At 38.0% G+C, this 20,056-nt stretch overlaps 1 protein-coding gene across 2 annotated transcripts in view; it reads left to right on the top strand.

Moving 5' to 3' along the window:
* slit3 (slit homolog 3 (Drosophila)) overlaps positions 1-20,056 on the top strand; it is a 254,076-nt gene that overhangs the window by 210,826 nt on the left and 23,194 nt on the right. For both annotated transcript variants that reach the window (XM_073854133.1, XM_073854132.1), the window contains 8 exons: positions 3,319-3,482; positions 6,975-7,110; positions 14,385-14,453; positions 14,723-14,794; positions 15,142-15,213; positions 17,247-17,318; positions 17,793-17,956; positions 19,638-19,762. In XM_073854133.1, coding sequence (XP_073710234.1) covers positions 3,319-3,482; positions 6,975-7,110; positions 14,385-14,453; positions 14,723-14,794; positions 15,142-15,213; positions 17,247-17,318; positions 17,793-17,956; positions 19,638-19,762 — 874 coding nt within the window. The remainder of the gene's footprint in view (positions 1-3,318; positions 3,483-6,974; positions 7,111-14,384; positions 14,454-14,722; positions 14,795-15,141; positions 15,214-17,246; positions 17,319-17,792; positions 17,957-19,637; positions 19,763-20,056) is intronic.

Below are 20,056 nucleotides of genomic sequence, written 5' to 3'. Positions count from 1 at the left end.
GTTTATAGGGCATGTTCGAAAGTTCGCGAGACAGGCTGCATCCCTCTTAAGCACGCGACCGCGCAGTCACTCTTTAGGGCGCGTGACCTGCGCGTAGATGATAGGAGAAGCAGATGAGGGCGCGTGTGCGTTGTGCGAGTCTTACTTGTATATAAGCAGAACAATGAGACTTTTAAGGAGAGGTTTGTGATCTCTATCAGATCGGAAGTAACGAGTAACTAACTACTTGAGTAGTTTTTTCATCTAATACTTTTTTACTCAAGTAAATAATTAGATTTGATACTTTTATTCTTACTTTTACTTGAGTACATTTTTGTATAAGTACTTGTACTTTTACTTGAGTACAGATTTTGGGTACTCTACCCACCTCTGGAAACCACTGCTCCATTTCACAAGTGTGGAGAAAGAGGAGCGTTCTGACATTATTGTATGTGGAATGATACTAATTAATGTTTTTGTGTCAGTCTATTGTTTAAAATGGTCCACAAGTGTGCGTTTTACATATGTCATGCGTGACCTTTCGACTTCAATACGTAATACATAAGGTTGCGCTGGTTTGTCAGACGGCTAGCGCAAGACGAGAAGTTGTGGTTTAAACATGCATATTATTTATTTATTTTGTATTTATTTTGGGTTAAAATGATGAAAGCTTGACTAGATAAAACCCTTATGCCTTATTAACTAAACAATAAAACTGATTAAAGTATAATTTTGAAACATCTGAGCATATAGTATAAAATTATACCCACCTCTCTTTCTCTCGCTAATCTAGCATTTTTTGCCCTTTGAAAGAAGTCATGTGTACAGTAAATGCTGCAAGAATATTAAAGGCAAACCCATTGTTGGTGAGAAAGAGAGGGTCATGTTAACATGGGCCCATACACTTAAGCTGTAAAGGGTCTATTGGCAAACATCAGAAGGTCAGCACACTCCATTAATTTATCCCGTAGGCTATAGTGTAGCAGACACTCTCATCTACTCTATTTGCTTCTCAAAGAGTTTCTCTGTGCCTGTACCAGCATGGGTCGCCGCTATCCGTGTGTATCAGTTAGACGGGCGTCTGAGCTGGCCTTCAACTGGTTTCCCCGGTGGGCCTTCTAGAGTCATTGCTGGTGACGCTTTGTACTCAAGGCTAAACTTTTATGATTTAGGTCTTTGCTCCAGTGCCTGAATTTCCAGAGCTCAAAGAGGACGTGTGAAAAATGGGTCAATAAGCTGGTTGTGAAGCAGCCTCAGTCCAGCGGTCCCTATAGCCATCGCTTGATGGATCACTCTGCACCCAATCCTGATAAAAATGTGTCTGTGTCTTATTACAAAGACCTGTTTCTGTAGCACTTGCTTTAAAAGCCTATGTTATAACAGCGATATAACTGCAGCATTTTTTTAATCTAATCGAATTTATTTTTCATGATGTGATGATTCATTATTCTGTCAAGTCATTATTCTAATCAAAATTGGCAGAGAAAAGCCCACTAATATCATTTTAGGACATTAATCATTCAAAGCATTGCAAGGCTTGACAAAAAGGCAATATATTGTCTGTTTCATTTCCATATTATTGAATCACTGGTCTACAGTACACAGCTATCCATTTTGCTTTCAAGTTGTCAAACTGTCTGAGGAAGACTGAATGGCCATTCATGCAATCAGGTTTTTTAGGATGCAAAGCCAATAAAAAATATTTTGCATGCCATTGTACAGTACAATTATGCATTTAAATAATTACCCTGTGATAACTAAAATTAAAGGCGGAGTCCATGATATTTGAAAGCCAATGTTGATATTTGAAATCACCTAAACAAACACGCCTCTACCCCAATAGAATCTGGACCTTCTGTTGATAGACCCGCCCCACACATACGCAACCCGGCATTTGATTTGATTTGATTGGCTATAAGTGTGTTTTGGTAGTCGGCCCGTCTCCTTTTCCAACGCGTTTTTCAAACATCGTGGACTCCGCCTTTAATTCATTAAATAATCATGCTTTCTTCAGTACACTGTAAAAAAAATCTGTAGAAATTACAGTATTACTGGGTGTTACTGCCAGTAACTTACTGTAGATTTTACATTTATGTTATTTACTGGCAACAGTTTGTTTAAAGTTAAATAAACATGAAACATTTTCAGTTTTTATCTTCTACAGTAAATTACTGGCAACCAGCTGCATAATTACAGATCATTTTTACACTGCAGAATCTTGCAGCTGGGGTGCCAGAAAAATACCGTAAAATAACAGGCACAGTAAATTACAAAAAAAATCCGTAATACAAAAAAGCATTTTTTTTGTAATTTTACATTAACACTCTAAAAAGAATCAGTAAAAACAGTAAAATTACAGCAGCTGAGGTGCTGATAAAGTACCGTAAAATAACGGGCACAATAAATTACAGAAATTTTCCATACTACAAAAATAACGTTTTTTCTGTCATTTTAGTTATAAATATCCATAATAAGGAATACTTGCACTTTAAAAAAGCATTTTTTTTTGTAATTTTACATGAACACTCTAAAAAGAATCAGTAAAATAATAGTAAAATTACAGCAGCTGAGGTGCTGATATAGTACCGTAAAATAACGGGCACAATAAATTACAGAAATTTTCCATAATACAAAAATAACGTTTTTTCTGTCATTTTAATTATAAATATCCATAATAAGGAATACTTGCACTATAAAAAAGCATTTTTTTGTAATTTTACATGAACACTCTAAAAAGAATAAGTAAAAAACAGTAAAATTAGAGCAGCTGGGGTGCTGATAAAGTACCGTAAAATAACGGGCACAATAAATTACAGAAATTTTCCATAATACAAAAATAATGTTTTTTCTGTCATTTTAATTATAAATATCCATAATAAGGAATACTTGCACTATAAAAAAGCATTTTTTTGTAATTTTACATGAACACTCTAAAAAGAATAAGTAAAAAACAGTAAAATTAGAGCAGCTGGGGTGCTGATAAAGTACCGTAAAATAACGGGCACAACAAATTACAGAAATTTTCCATAATACAAAAATAACGTTTTTTTCTGTCATTTTAATTATAAATATCCATAATAAGGAATACTTGCACTGTAAAAATTTTAATTTAACTAAAAACATGATTTGTGTAAACTACATTATAATGTCCGCAGGTTGCACTGTAGACATAACATGTAATTGTGTTGCTATCTAAATGCAAATGCTCCCACGCAGTTCCCCCACTGTGTTAAATGGAATGAAGTTTAATTGTTTATGTGCTAATATAACCTTGCTGATTGCTTACAGTTGTAATTTTATAGTAATGAGGTTTGTGTTTTCTTTTTGTTTTGTGTACAGTAACCTGCTGTCTAATCCCTACGTGTGTGACTGTCACTTAGCCTGGCTGGGACTTTGGCTTAAGAAGACCAGGGTGGTTAGTGGTAACCCACGCTGCCAGAAACCTGCCTTCCTAAAGGAGATCCCAATACAGGATGTGGCCATGCCTGATTTCACCTGTGACGGTATTACTCTATTAATTGTGCCGCTTCCTCTAGCACATAATCTTATGCATGAATTCAGTCTGTTAATGGATCAGTGACTCTATAATCGCCTGCCTTAAAGAGTCTGTTTTAAAGCAATAAGCTCCTACGATGATTATGTCGTGGCTGAAAGGTGTTGTTATTGGAAAGCCTTACCTCTTTTAAGATGCTGTATGGGATTTTAACCAGTCTGGAAATACTTTGAGACTTTAAGCTAATGAATGAAACATATTCCCACGCTTTAAAGGGCCTCCCACATACACATGTGTGCTGTATTAGGACACAATTCAGTGATATCTGTCAGGTAATGAAAAATGTCCACTAGAGACATTTGGTATTTTTCTGTTTTGACACTAGATTTTTAAAGTTACGAAGCAGGCAACACTGACACATACAGACTTCTGACATTTGGTATTTACTTATAGTCATATCCGCGCAAACATGCGTCATGCCTAAGCGACTTCAGGCCAAAGTATGGTCCATTTTTTATGCATATGTGAGGTCCGCGTACAGTGCGTGTGACGGAATTTTTCAATTATTTAGTGAGCGATAACTGTACACGCATCAACGGATTTTTAAACCCTGTGTACATTGTACACGTACAGTAGGTCGCGCATGCGCCTACAGAAGGATGTGGTATGTTGTTTAGGAGATGCATTGCATTTAGTCGCAATGTGTATGCGTCGAAAGTCTGCGTACACGTACAAGTCAAATAAACTATACTTTGAAAGGCTTTGCGTTCAACCATGCACATACGCTCACGTATGCAAATTACGCTACCTTGCTGTTTAATTTGATTAAAACACACTCAACTAAAACATACCCATATGGCAAAAAAATAGATTTTCAAATATAATTTAAAATATATTTCAAAATACAAAAAAGGACAAAAAATATTTTGAAATATGTTTACAAAAAATATTTTTTACCTATATATTTTTTGTACATTTTTTCGTACATTTTGATCTATATTTTAAAAATAAATATATTTTAAAGAATTTATATTCAGGTTTGAAAATGTTAAATTGTATAAAGTATATTTTAACTGCAAAAATATTTTTTAAATGTATACATACTTATACTTATATTTTATACAAACTTTTATACTTTGGCCAGGATTTTTTTGTCGTATGGGTTGTAAAATTAGAAATTAATTTGTTGCGCCTGAAATTCATTTTGAAATATGTAAATATATGAGGGTGAAAACTTATCGAGCCCCTAAGGTGACATTGGAGTAAAAAAAATCTAAAGTTTAGTTTCATATGCTCATGTGAAACTTTCGCATGCTCACGTAAAACTTTCGCGTGCTCACGTAAAACTTTTGCGTGGTCACCTGTTCACCTGAAACTTTCGCGTGCTCACGCAAAATCTTCATGGACAGAATTTTAAGTTTAGAAGTTTAGTTTTGCGTGCGCACATGAAACTTTCACGTACGCACACAATAGTTTCACGTGCGCGCGATAGTTTCATGTGCGCGCGCGCAAAAGTTTCACGTATGCGTGCGATTTTCACGTACGCACGCAAAACTAAATGTGATAGTTTGCGAAACTAAACTTTATTTAATTTTTCTCCATGTCCCCTTATGGGCTCCGTGAAAACTAAATATATTTTCAAATTGAAAAATATATTTAATTAAGTTTTACTTTCTACAAAGTGTATTAAGCATATATTTTTGTCTAGATAAATGTATTTTTTGTCGTATGGGTACAGATGTATTTTAATCATTCATTACTGTCCCTTTTGTAAGTCACCACCATGCTTTCTGTTAACAACAAGTTCTTGACACAACTCGGCCGAACACGATCCACCTTGACGGTAAAGACATCAGACGTTTATTCGCCAGTCACACAAGCAAGAACTGAAGAATACAGTATGCTGTTAATGTTCAGTATTGTCTGTTAGTAACTTTAAATGAACCTGCAGTAAAATGGAGAAAAACAAGCACCTCCAGTGCCACTAAAGATTCACTTATGCGGAAATGTACTTAATTCCAATGAACCTGTGTAGATATAAGCTTATAGTGTGTGTCAATCTTCAGTTTTCATTCAGTTCCAAACTGTTCTGCCTCTCCTGATCTGTTTATAGGTTACATACTGTACAGACTTAGTTCACGTAGTTCCTCATGAATCAGAAGTTTATTGTCAGGACGTTAATAAGAGTTTGCAGCCCTACTATTTTTGGTCTGTTGCCTATGCCATCTACACCACATCCCTCTACAGTTCCCATGAAATCAAACTGCTTACATCAGGCCATGAAATCGGCTCCTGCTAGACACCATTCTGGGGTTGCTCAACGCTCCATCTCCTCGGATTTTCCGCACCTTCCCGGTCTCCCAGCGTTTGAGGAAATCGCACCGGGCCCGCTTCCCACAAGGCCGCGCCGCGAGGGCACCGTAAGGACAAATTAAACGCCGAGCACGGAGGCCTCAACATTATCTCTCCTCGCTCTGGTTTTTATAGGGAAGAAGTTGTCCATAAAGACGGAGAGGAAAACAGAACCCCTTGAGACTTACATAAAGTTTAACGGAGAAAAAGGAACTGCGGTTTGGCTTCTGTGCTTCAGAAAGTCTCCCTGTCAAAGCTACGGCCTTCTGAGTAGAAACAACTCTCTTGCTGCTTTAAGACGTCAGGGAATATTGTGTTAAGAGAGCCTGCTCGGCTGTAGACAGAGAAGCGCTTTCAAATGAAGAGTTTCAAAGTGAGAAAAATCGCCCTGGCTTGAGGTCCATTAGTTAGAAGAAGTCGTCTGTCAGTACTCGCGTGTTGTTATTCCGCTGGACGCAATGAGGCTTTCATCCTCCTCGAGTTGGGTTGAGGGCACCATCACTTAAAATCGTCGCCAAAACATCCAGCTATTTCCAGCCAGCACTCTGCAATTACAGTTAGAGTAACAAAGTAAAGCTAAATTGATTTACGGGAAGATATTTTTGGTAGGTTGAAAAAGTCTGGTTATTGTAATACAAGCCCACGACCCCCCTGGCTCCTCCGTGTTTGCGGCAGATCTTGGCCCGCGTGTTATTGTTGGAGCCTCCATTACCTCCCATTAATGGCTTAATTCGCTGTTTCTTTTTAATCTGTAGAGTAATTCAGACTTTATCAGATAACATCTCGTGGAGTTTGGATGAAAGCAGCTCGAGAGGAAGGCTGCAAGTATTGCTTGCAGGAAATGAGGAGCGATCGAGCCAAGAGCAATATTAAGCCGCTGATGTTAAACTCCCATGCAGCGTATCACTTATTATGAGCAAGCGCGTGTTGTAATAACGATACCCAGACTGCTCCTGCAGATTGGAGAAAGCGCTGTTTTGGGAAAACGTATAATGACGGGTGCACACCTGTGGTTTTCAGCCATCCTTTCCCTTGTTTCTATTAAGTCCTTTTAAAGAATTGATGAGTTTCTATATTAGATCTCTTAGCAACAAATTTTTCTCTTGCATGATGCATAAAATATTGAAGTCTTTCTCTTTGTCTCGCTCAGGTGTGGAAGAGAATGTCTGTCTGCCGTCGACCCCACGCTGTCCGGATTCCTGCACGTGCTCGGACACGGTGGTGCGTTGTAGTAACCGAGGGTTGCGATCTCTACCTAAGGGTATCCCTAAAGATACAACCGAATTGTGAGTTTTATCCTTTCTCTGCATATCTCATTGTCTCTCGGGTCATATTATGGATTATTCATAACTTAATCTTATTTCATTTAGTATCAAATATTTATCATCACACAGACAGGACTGTGTCCGTGCTTCGGTTTAGAAAAGGTCTCACCCGCCACTGTAGTTAGCAGTGAATACTAAATGTATTAATATTGCTACATTTTGGTCTTGTGACCTTTAATTTGTTCATTTTTAATATAGATGTTTTATTCAAGTGTCTCTTTATGTCAATTTATTTAAAATCAGCTAATTCTTGTAACATTTTCAATTCATCAGCTTAAAGGATTAGTAAATTTTCTTTAAAAAATCCAGATAATTTACTCACCACCATGTCATCCAAAATTTTGATGTCTTTCTTTGTTCAGTCGAGAAGAAATTATGTTTTTTTAGGAAAACATTCCAAGATTTTTCTCATTTTAATGGACTTTAGTGGACCCCAACACTTAACAATTAACTCAACACTTAACAGTTTTTTTCAACGGAGTCTTCCTTCAGTCATGTGATGCACCAGCACGACCTCACGCAATACGTCATCACGTCAAGAGGTCACAGAGGACGAATGCGAAACTACGCCCCAGTGTTTACAAGTGTGGAGAAAGAGGGCCGTTCCGACGTTGTTGTATGTGGAATGATACTAATTAATGTCTTTGTGTCAGTTTATTGTTTAAAATGGTCCACAAATGTGCGTTTAATATATGTAATATGTGACCTTTCTACGTCACTACGCATTTACGTGAGGTCGCACTGGCGACATATTTTTTATTTTCTTGCCAAAAATGACAATCGTTTTGCTAGATAAGACCCTTATGCCTCGTTTGGGATCGTTTAGAGTCCTTTGAAACTCAGTTGAAAACAGTGTTGTTTTTGGCAGCCCTTTTAGTTTTCGTTTTAGTCTTAGTCTTTTGGACGAAAATGCTTTTAGTTTTAGTCACATTTTAGTCACTTGTAAAATTTATAGTTTTAGTCAAGTTTTAGTCGACGAAAACGCAAAAAGGTTTTAGTCAAGTTTTAGTCGACGAAAACGCAAAAAGGTTTTAGTCAAGTTTAAGTCAATTTTAGTAAAAAAGTATTTTTAAACCAATGATTTTAGGTTAAAAAGTGTGGTGTATTTAATACAATTAAAATGTGCATTAAGGTTGTCCCTGAGGGCTTGCCGTTGTTTTAGTCGGTGTGCCTTCTGCGCATGTCATGACAAAAAGTTATGAAGAAAACAGTTTAGCCTAATATACCATCATGTTGAGTTTGTGTGTTACGCTGAGACCTCGCTTATAAAGTTGAGAAACGCGTGCCTTACCTTATTTAAATACACCACAAAAAGTATTGGAAATGGGCTTAGGTTTGACAAGCAGATACATGCAAAACCTTAAGCTTACCATGAAATGTGTCACGAGCCGATTGTCGAGTAAAATTGAATGTATATGATATGTTAACAGCGTGACTTGTTACCTTTAAAAAATATTAGCGTAATGAGCCTTCAGGTGCCGCTTGAGATTGGTGGTATTCTTCCCACCTAGTTTGTGGCCACATTTACCGTCGTCTCCCAATATGCATTCCGTTTTTCTGTCTGATGGATTATACTGAAAGTATGTCCATAAATCATCTCGTCGTTTCCGTTTATTGCCGTCACCGCTACGGTCCTGCGAACTCGCCACAGCCGCAGGTGTGTTGTTGTTGTTGTTTGAAATCTGGTGCGCGTGCGCGGCATGGCGGCAGCCGGGTGGTGGGTGTGAGCGTGAGTGAGACTGTGTTGAGTGTTGACCCAAAACAAGGATAGAAAGCGGCAGCATTGCTGATACTTTTGAGCTAAAAACAGACAGATTTCACGCAAAATAGGCAGAAATGACATGAATTATGAACGTCAGACTTATAATCATTTTCGTTCCGTCTCGTTTCGTCAACGAAAACTCGAAAGCGTCTCGTCATGTTTTCGTCACCTTAGAGACATTTTTAGCTAGTCATCGTCACGTTAGCGTCATAAAAAATAAGTGCGTCAACGAAATCATTTCGTTATCATCATCGTTGACGAAAACAACACTGGTTGAAAACAACTGTTAAGTGTTAAGTTAAGTGTTAAGTGTTGGGTTCCATTAAAGTCCATTAAAATGAGAAAAATACTGGAACTGACCGATGACCGTGATGCTTAGTATGAGCAGTCTGCTCACACCAAGTGAACCATTGCTGAGTAAATGCTTCTGTCATAACCCAATGAACCAATCAGATGCAGACAAAAGCACAGTGCTATCACAGAACCCCTGACACACAGGTCCATTATCACTGCACACAACCCATTCATACACCCACAAAGATGAACAAAACGGAGTGATGGAGACAGATGGAGAGACACAGGGAAAGCAATTGAATGAGATGACTGAGACTCAGAGACGACAAGACAAGAAATCACAAGATAACAATAACATATGACAGATAGAGTGATACTGTATAGCAAACGGATATTAGTGAGTAAGGTAAACAAGAATATAGAGGTGGTTTCCCGGACAAGGATTAGCTTAAACCAGGACTAGGCGTTAGTTTAATTATGAAATATAATTAGTTTTAACAAACATGTCTTACTAAGAACATTACTTGTATGCATTTTAAGATAAAATAAACGGCGCTGATTTATTTTAAGATATGTCAGTGGAAGTTGTTTTGAGTTTGGACAGCTCTTACATTTATCTGAGTCTAGGACTAGTCCAATATCCCTGTCCGGGAAACCGCCCCATAGTGCCATCCCTCTGTTGATGTTTCAGCAAAATAACAAATTGTTTGTGCATAGTAGAGCATAGTAAACAAATGTAAGGTTTTACACAGCATCTTTTTTGTGTAAAACGATTTGGTTATCATAGCAAAAAATCATTTTAATAGATCTCTCTGAGAACAAGAAATAATATTTTATGTACTGCGATTTTGCTTCTCGGGTAAATATATTTGGTATTAAAGGAAAAGTTCACCCTAGTGTAGTTTTAAACCTGTATACTGTACATTATTTGTTCTGCTGAACACAAAGGAAGATATTTGTAATCAAGCAGGAGCACCATTGACTTCCAGTAGGAAAACATTAGTCATAAACATTGCTTAAAATGTCTTCCTTTTGTTTAGCAGAACAAATAAAGTTATACAGGTTTGAAACTTGAGGGGGAGAAAATGCAACGCTAGTTCATGGCATACGTATGTATTTTACAAGGTGGCTAATTGGTATTAATTTGTACGACCACATTCGTACATTTTTGTTTGATCTGCTTTTGCCATTGTGATGTTGGGGTTAAGGGGATTCATTATTTTTTATTTTAATTAAAGATAATCGTATGTTTTGTAGGATTTACTTCGTACGAATTAGCCAACTCGTAAAATACATACAATATTCTTGTGTGATCAGGCTGGTAAATGATGACACAATTTTTGGGTAAACTATACACTGAAAAAAAAAATGCAGCATTTTTGTCAAATCAACATATGTAACTTTAAAGGCACACGTGGTACTTTTTTGCCACTAGGGGGTGCTAGACATGTATTTTTCACGTCTAGCTCCCCTAGAGGCCACAAGCGCCGCAGCACTGTCGCAAAGGAAAAGAAGACAACTCTTTAGGTCACAAAGTGTGCCTTCCAGCATGTCATATGCAGTGTTGGGGCTAGTTAAGTAATATATTACTTATTACATATTACTCTCAAAAATAGTAATGCCTTACTTTACTTTATTACTCCCTGGAGAAAGTAACTAGTTATATTACTAGTTAAATTTTTTTTCTGGACAAGAATGTTTATTTGGGCAAGCCACGGCCAAGAAAACATCCAAACACAAAACTCCCAAATCAATAAAAAGTTAGTTAATAAAACAGGTTGCAATTCATTTTAGATGGACACCTTTAAATGGACAGCTGATGAAAGAATGACGGTTCACAATAAATTATTTCCTGATAAAGACTTCCAAGAGTTCTGTATTCTTAGCAGGGGGATACCATGATGTTAGTGCACATTATTTACCCACCCACTATACACAGCAATGCACAGCAAATTCATCCAACACCCAAACATATAAATATATCAATTTAACACCGCAAAGTATTAAATACACAATCAATTCAATAAATATCATTAATATCACTCAAGCTAAAGACACAGCCTTCGTCAATTACGGTAAAATTGATATACAAAATTGATGGGATAAACAACCAGCACGCAACCCCTGTTTACATACAAACAAACAATGAAATGAGCGCCGGGGGACCGTGGCATAACCTCACATTCATCAAGGTCTCCACGGCAAGAAAACCCACCGTAAATACACCACATTTTAATACAACATAACAATTACTGCTGGCTTCCTTACCCGCTACCGGACGTGGGGCACAGCGTTCGGAGAAACATTAAAGAGTGTGCACTTCACCTTCAGGTTATTTTCCTTCCGTTGTACATAATAAAATAATGACTGAATCTCCACCCGTCGAAACTAGCTTTCTGTTGCTGGGAACCTTCCTCTGAAAAAGAGCTTGCCGTTGTTGACGCTTCCATTTTCCCGATCTGTCTTTGAGTGTGCCGCTCTATGCTGCTGGCTGCCGGGTGTCGACCAATCGGTGATGGTAAATGATGCCTCGTGCCAAACTTAGACCAATCACTGTTCCATTCACGCCCTCCTCCCCTTCCATTTTGTTCTCTGTGTTGTGTGCCTTGTGTGATGAAGGTGCTACTGGCGAATGTAACTCAAGTAACTAGCTCGGGAAAACTGTAATAATATTACCATTTTCAGACGGGTAATGCCTTACACTACTAGTTACTGAAAAAAGTAATATTATTACTTTGTAACGCGTTACACCCAGCACTGGTCATATGAATATAATTTCATGGGTTTTACTTTATTTCAACTGGCAAAAGATCGCGTAGCTCACGTTTTCAAGCCAGTTGTAATGGTGGATGCTTGGTTAAAGTTTATATTAAAAATTGCCTTAAAGGGGAATCTAACCCGGCTTGCCCGGGTCGTAGGTCCATGACATTACCACAGCGCCACAGTGTTACGCAATATAAGTTTCTCTCTACACTCCACAAGTAGCCTCCAGCAAAATTCACGTATAAAACTGTTCGTGAGCCAGACAGGACTTAAGTTATATATGTAAGCAATATAACATTACTTACTAGTCCAAAGCCATGACGGCCAAGTCAGCATCGGTCAGGAACCCCTCCTCCTCCTTTAGTTCTTTTTATTCTGTCACTCTCCTGTTTTCTCTTTCTGGTCTCCTAAAACCTTGTGTATCTTTTTCTTAGTTGCTGCTTCGGCATGACAAAAACATCAGGAAAATAAATAGTTGCGCTCTCACGTCCGAATTTGAGGAAGTGGAGGAAGTGACGTATGCCGTAAAGCAGATTTTTGTAGTTTGCTTTTTGTGCTCGGGTTACTAGCCCCAAGTTTAAACGTACGAGTAAAAGCAATACAGACCCCATCAGGCTACGGTAGACATGTCATTCAACATATTTTAAGTCGATGTACCATCACAAGGGGCTTGAAAAATATATTATGAAGGTTGAAGAACTACAAAGTGTCACTTTAACTTAAAAAATTATGTTAAACAATTTCAACTTGTTTTTAAGTTATATCAACTTATCACAGGTCAAAACTTAAAGGGGACAGAGAATGAAAAACCATTTTTAGCTTGTCTTTATTGAATAATGGTAGTCTACCCACATTCACAAACATACAAAAAGTGCTAAACATGCTAAACATCTCAGTCTCATAGAAATTCCTCTTTTAGAAATGTCAGCCAGAAAACAGCCCAATCTGAAAAACTGATGCTTATGACATCACAGGCATCTAACTGCCCCTCCACTTTAAAATAATTGGCTAAATTTTTTGAGTGGCAGCAAAGTCAGCCAATCAGTAATGAGATTGCAAGTCCACCCTAATAGAGCTATCTGAGAGATGTTTTTAGGAAGCTTCTAAGGCATTACAGACCCAAACAAAAAAAAAATTGGTCTACATGTCACATCACAGAACAAGGATAAATACTCCGTTCAATCATTCTATGTCACCTTTAAAGTAGTATTGACTACTTTAGAATTGACTTGCGAAACCAAGTTGTTTTAACTTCATGCTGCATTTTATTTACAGTGTACCTTTAAGGATGTTTAGTTTTTACTGCAAAGAAATTTGTTTGCAAATTTGCAAAACCTAACATGAAATAACAAAAAACATTTCTTTTAGAACTTTTTAAATAGTTGAGTGTTAATGACTACGTTCAGTCTACTATTATATTTTGTATCACAAATTAAAGTTAAAAATTAATAAATTACCAATGATCAATAGTACTTGTAGACATTATCATTAATCTAGATCAGTGGTTCTCAAACTTTTTCGGCGTGCGGCCCCCCTTGGGTATGATGCATCCCTTCGCGGCACCCCAAAAGAAAACGTATGACATAAAACATTCTAAAACTTAATAATTTTAATTAAACAAAACATATTAAATTATGCAACGTATTGCTTTTGGTTGGTAACCTTATTTTTCTGAGGTTTCATTACACTGAATTTATGATAAATTAATGTATTTTATAAAAAGTTGTTACAGTATGTTTATTGTAAATTCATGATATGTAATGCATTAGTGCCCAATTGAAACTTATTAAATTATAAAGTGTTACCAATACAAGACAAGATCACTGATTTATTTACTGAAGTAATGTTTTTGTGGACAATAACCTTTGCCACTGTGTCACAGTATTGAGAACAGTGCACTTTTTTTCTCACTGACAGACTCCATTATCATCTGATAGCAGGGAACTCTCTGATCTGTCTGTCAGTGTCTCTAGTAGTGATGCTGGACCTGTTGATGCTCTGCTTGGCTCAGCTGAGAGCCTTTTAGCAGCTCTCTTGGGTTTCTTGGTGCAAGGTGTCAAAATCAGGATAAAATTAACCCAGGGGCAAACTTTATAAAGAATCGATACAAGCTGACATCTTCACAGTGTCTGTTAGTTTTGTTTTTAAAATTTAATGAGCTGCCTACCTAGATAACATTTTAGGGGAGACTTCTGATGCATAGACTAGCTTATCCACATCGTCTCCTACAATAAAATACTTGGTTTTTCTTATTGCATGTATCCGCTGTGATAAAGGCTATCCCAGAATTCATTGTGACTAGCTAGTAAAATACTGTATAAATAATTGTATTTGATACAAAAACTTTAACAAAAGTGTAGATTTGTTAACTTGTAACCAAATTTTTTTGTAAACAGTTATTCCGATTTCATTTCAGATACCTGGAGGGAAATCTTCTCACATCTGTGCCCAAAGAGTTGGCTAATCTGAAACAACTATCACTGCTGTATGTATTGGATTTACTTTAAATCCTTTGACAGATCATTTTGTCCAAAGTGACTTAAAGTGTAGATTTAATGTATATTTTGTGTCTACTCTTGCTATCAAACTCCTTTTGCTGTTGCCATCATACTCTACACACTCGGGAATTTTTACAATCGCACTTGTGTACAATACAAATCTCAAGTGTAGTAAAATTGTGATGGCCATCCCAGACATTGTGCTCGGGGTGTGTTATCTAATTGAGTATGCTGTGTGTTTATGTTTTCCCTGCAGAGACCTCAGTAACAACAGCATCGATGTTCTTGCCCCTCTCACTTTCAACAACATGACTCAACTCGCTACCCTGTAAGTTAAACTTACAACCCAACAGTCATACAGTATAACATTATCTTAGGTTTGTATGCAGATGTATGTGTTGTCATACACACTAAAAATGGCTCGGTTATTTTTAACCCATGATGGGTAAATATTGGCCATAACACATGCGGGGTTAAAAATTAATCAATGTTGGATTGTTGTTATGCAACCATGGGTTATAATAACCCAGCATTGGGTGTTCTGTCCAATATTTACCCAACATGGCCCATCCATTTTTAGAGTTTAAGTATGTGAACGTGATAATATTTAAAGAGACAACATTTTCTGCAAACTCTTCTTACATTTCAGTTTTGTGTGTCTTTGTTTCTCTGCAGCATCTTGAGTTATAATCAGATTCGCTGTGTCCCGGTTCATGCGTTTGATGGCTTGCGTTCCCTCCGCCTCCTGTAAGACCCTTTTGTTTTTACCTGATGAACCTGTTGTACACATCAATCTTAAACACACACAAACACATACAATATACAATGTATACAATTCCCCATGCAGCCCTGCACCACTGAGATCCATGTAACCTGCATTATATACTTCACAAGAAGTTTACTTATTACTGTTCGAGGAGCAAAAATGGTCCCTAGCTGTCACTGGGGCTGCACCCGAGGGGCAACCGTCCGATCTCTCTGATGAAGTCAATACGGAAGTGATTTAAACTGCAATTCATCGACTGGCCGCTAGAAGCAGGCTCCAAAAGGGAGTCAATTCCAATACACCTCCATGTTAAAATGCCTAACTTTACAGTAGAAAATAATATGTTTACAGCCTGGTACAAACATTTTTTTTTTGGTCCGTTTAAATGATATTAAGCCGTAAAGCATAATTAAGGGCGTGGCCACTTGAGTGATGGTTGAACAGCCACTGCTGTCAGTAGAGTTGAGCTAGGCGGGCGTGGTTTCAGCAACCAGCCACCTTAGCTCCACCCACGTCCCGCCTTTTTACCCATTTTCAAATATCCGTGAGTGATGCGCAGTGACGCGCAGCCAAGATGGTGACACCAGGCACCGCCTACTTTAAGCTTAAAAAAAATCTTCAGAAGCCTATGGGTGACGTCACGGACACTACGTCCATCTTTTTTAACAGTCTATGGCAGTACCCTTTAAAAAGATCCTAATATGTGCCATTTATGTAGAGATGTGTATACATTTGGTACCAATATGCACCTCTAAGGTGCTAATATGAAGTCCCTCTATAGGTAAAGGTGTACTTTTTGAAAGGGCACTGCCCCAATGACACATAAGGACCATTTTTGACACATCTGCAGGGCTCAACGCAAATTATTTTTTGTACTGGTCCGGTCGTGCCAGTGGTTCAGGTTTTCACTTGCCCTGCCTAAATTTTCACTGGCCACAATAAAAAAAAGGCTCCCAACTTTCTGCTTTACCTGTAAACTGACAGCAAATTGTGCAAAATATTGCATTGTTTCTTTCGTCGTGTTTTAACCAAGTAAATGTCTGCTTCCAATAATATACATTAATGAAAATATATTTTAGTGACTGAGGGTGAAGCACTGGCCCGATCGGGCAAGTGACAATACTTTTTACTGGCCCGAACGTCTCTCATGCTTGCCCCGGGCCACCGATAAGTCCTTTATGTTGAGCCCTGATCTGTAAACAAAGGGTGAAATAATCAAATTCATCTACACTGGTCAACATTTAAAGTCGATCAAAACCTTTCATAAAAGTTCATCCGTTCTTGTCTTAAGACAACTTTGATGAACTTATTTGATTCACTTTAAATGTATATTTACTATGTAAAAAGTGAAACATTTGATGATTTAATATTAACATTTTACATTTACTAAAAAATAACAAAAGTTTAAAATAAAATTTTAATTTATTAATGGTTAGAATGGTGATTTGAAAATGGCATAATTCTCCTGTGATATTTGTTTTAAACTTAAACTAGCATGTTTGAAAGGTATGTTTTATAAAAACCAGACATGGTTGAAGAAAACACCCTTAAAGTCTCTCTGCGCCAAGCTTTATTTTCTATCAACACCCTGCGTGCACAGTGTGCTAAAAAGATGACAGGGCACCCCCTTATTCGGACCCCTTTTAAGTCAGGTCTGCCATCCAGTCATCATTGTCACTTTTTAATTTCCCAGAATGCCCCAGGGTTGTCGCTTACGGTCCCCTTTGGTGACCATAGCTGTCAGATCGCTGACTCAGATTGCAACAAGAGTGTTTATATACAGGTTGAACCCCCAGTAATAGGACAGGCGAAATGATTAAACAGAACTGACACGACATACAATTAAATCTCAATGCAAAACAGAAGCAGTTTTCCATAATCTATGTGAATGACTGACCCTTATGTTTTATACTCTCTCTTCCTCGCTCACTCTTTTATCATTTATACCGAGGAAAACAATGAACCTATTCCCAGTGCTCCATGCTTCAACTTCTTTTCTTTGTCTTCTTTTCAGAACCCTCCACGGAAATGACCTTTCAACTATTCCTGAGGGAGCCTTCAACCACTTGACATCTCTATCTCATCTGTAAGTATGTGTGTGCCGGTGTGGTCTCACTGCCGCTATTAATGGTGGGCTCCTAGTCTCAGCTTAAGAGACCAACTCGGGTCTTTAGACTTTATAAGTTTTACCTCATTACCGGGTGCAACCTGGAGAGAGTGCAGCTTAGCTATAGAGCAGCCTTTGAGACCGAGCCCCACAGGAAATCTTTGTAAATTTTATTACAGCTAAAAGGCATCTATTATGGAGCCTTATGGCCATGTTTAGTTTTTTTCCCTCCGGCTGTAGCTCCCGTTGCCGGTTTGGAGTGGGGTTACTGTAGCCCCTTGTTTCTTTATTGAAAAGAACTGTCAGAAAAATCCCCATTGAGGGATAAGGGCCCCGTGTTTCGTTAAGGGGCAGAATTAAAGGAAATGCAATTGGGATGTCTGTAGTGACTAAAGAGGTTGGCTTTGTGTCGTAGAGAATTTGTGTGACTAAAATGCATCTCCGGTCATGCAGGGCTCTGGGTGCAAACCCCCTGTACTGTGATTGTGAGCTACGCTGGTTGTCTCAGTGGGTGAAGGCTGGGTATAAAGAGCCTGGCATCGCCCGTTGCACCGGACCACCCGACATGGCGGACCGATTGCTGCTCACAACCCCCCTCAGCCGCTTTTTGTGCAAAGGTGAGCCTTCCTAAATCGTCTTTTTCCTGGAAAGGACTAGAGTCACTGGATGTTTTTTTTCTGTTCATAAAAGTATTCATAAATATCAGTCATGATATTGAGCGGACACCAAAACAACCAAAGTCAGTTGTTCAAAACCTTCTTTTTAGGAAACTCGCTGATATTCATGAATTGGTACTTAATATTTTGTCTTAAGACTAACTTAGGCATTAAAAGAAGTCTTCATGTATAGTCCTGGGTTCGAACCAAGGGAACACATACTGATAAAAATGTATACCTTTTAATGCATTGTAAGTCACCAAAGCGTCTGCCAAATGCATAAATGTTATATAATAGGAAAAAACTATCTTTCATCAAATTATAACCTAACATCTCTTTCCTGAAGTGACTTGATGATATAACAAAAGCCGTGCTGGTGGAGGAAAGCAATGATATTACAACTCATCCATATAGTGAATAAAGTCCCACCCTATGTTATTTCCCACAGTGCTACTCAAAAATGTGGTTACAAATAATATTATGGATTAAATGTATGCATTTGGGAGACACTTTTGCCCAAAGCGAATTGAATTCAAGCTTTATATTTCTTTTATCAATATGTGTGTTCCTGGGATCGAACCTGTGACTTTTGTGTTGCTAACACTATGCTGTACCAACTCAGCTACGGTATAACATCGAATTGGACATTAAAGGATTAGTCAGTTTTCTTAAAAAAATCCAGATAATTTACTCACCACCATGTCATCCAAATTGTTGATGTGTTTCTTTGTTCAGTCAAGAAGAAATTGTGTTTTTTGAGGAAAACATTTCAGGATTTTTCACATTTTAATGGACTTTAATGGACCCCAACACTTAACAGTTTTAATGCAGTTTAAAATTGCAGTTTTAACGGAGTTTCAAAGGACTCTATATGATCTCAAACGAGGCATAAGGATCTTATCTAGCTAAACGACTGTAATTTTTTGGAAGAAAAATAAAAATATGTCAGTTTGAGGTCCTGTGACGCACCAGCGCAACCTCACGTAATACGTCATGAGGTCAAGAGGTCACGGATGACGTTTGCGAAACTACGCCCCAGTGTTTACAAGTTTGGAGAAAGAGGACCGTTCCGACGTTGTTGTATGTGGAATGATACTAAATTAATGTCTTTGTGTCAGTTTATTCTTTATAATGGTCCACAAATGTGCGTTTCATATATGCAACACGTGACCTTTCCACGGCATTACACAATTACGTGAGGTCAAGCTGGCTCGTCACACAGCCGGAGGATGACGAGAAGTTGTGGTTTAAAAGTGTATATTTTAAATTTTTCTTGCAAAAAATGACAATCGTTCTCTAGATAAGACCCTTATGCCTCGTTTGGGATCATTTAGAGTCTGTTGAAACTGCAATTTTAAACTGCATTAAAACTGTTACGTGTTGGGGTCCATTAAAGTCCATTAAAATGAGAAAGATTCTGGAATGTTTTCCTCAAAAAACCTAATTTCTTCTCGACTTAACAAAGAAAGACAACAACATTTTGGATGACGTGGTGGTGAGTAAATTATCTGGACTTTTTTTTAAAGAAAACTGACTTATCCTTTAAGTGTCTTACATCTTTAATTCCCACTCATTCCCTTTTCTATATCTCCTGCACTCTCTCATATTTAACTTTTTCTTTGTTCTGTTTTTTTTTTTTAAGGTCCAGCAGATTTGAATCTGATGTCCAAGTGCGCCCCCTGTCTGGCGGTCCCCTGTCAAAACAACGGCACTTGTGTTAGCGATGTCACCGGCTCTTACCACTGCACCTGCCCGTTTGGCTACAAGGTGAATATGCGCTTCCCCAGATGCATTCTGGGATAGCAGCTGTTTGGCATCTTCCCTGTCCTTCCACACACACCCAGCGAATATTCCTCTGAGTTTTGCACATTAGTACTTGCAGGAAATGCTTGTCATCCATCTTCCTGAGCTAACTCAATAGGTTTCATGAGTATTCGTGTGTTCTTATTGTGTGGAACCTGCACGCGTGCATATGCATGCGTATGTGTGTGTGCGCTATGGGTCCGCAGCGTGCAATCATTAGCCTTTTGTTTGGTTATGGGATTCCTGTCAGTGTTGTTC

The sequence above is a fragment of the Misgurnus anguillicaudatus genome, chromosome 16, assembly GCF_027580225.2.
Source record: "Misgurnus anguillicaudatus chromosome 16, ASM2758022v2, whole genome shotgun sequence".
Classification (NCBI taxonomy): Eukaryota; Metazoa; Chordata; class Actinopteri; order Cypriniformes; family Cobitidae; genus Misgurnus; species Misgurnus anguillicaudatus.
The sequence above is the reverse complement of the archived record's forward strand: the minus strand, read 5'-3'. Positions and strand labels throughout refer to the sequence as shown.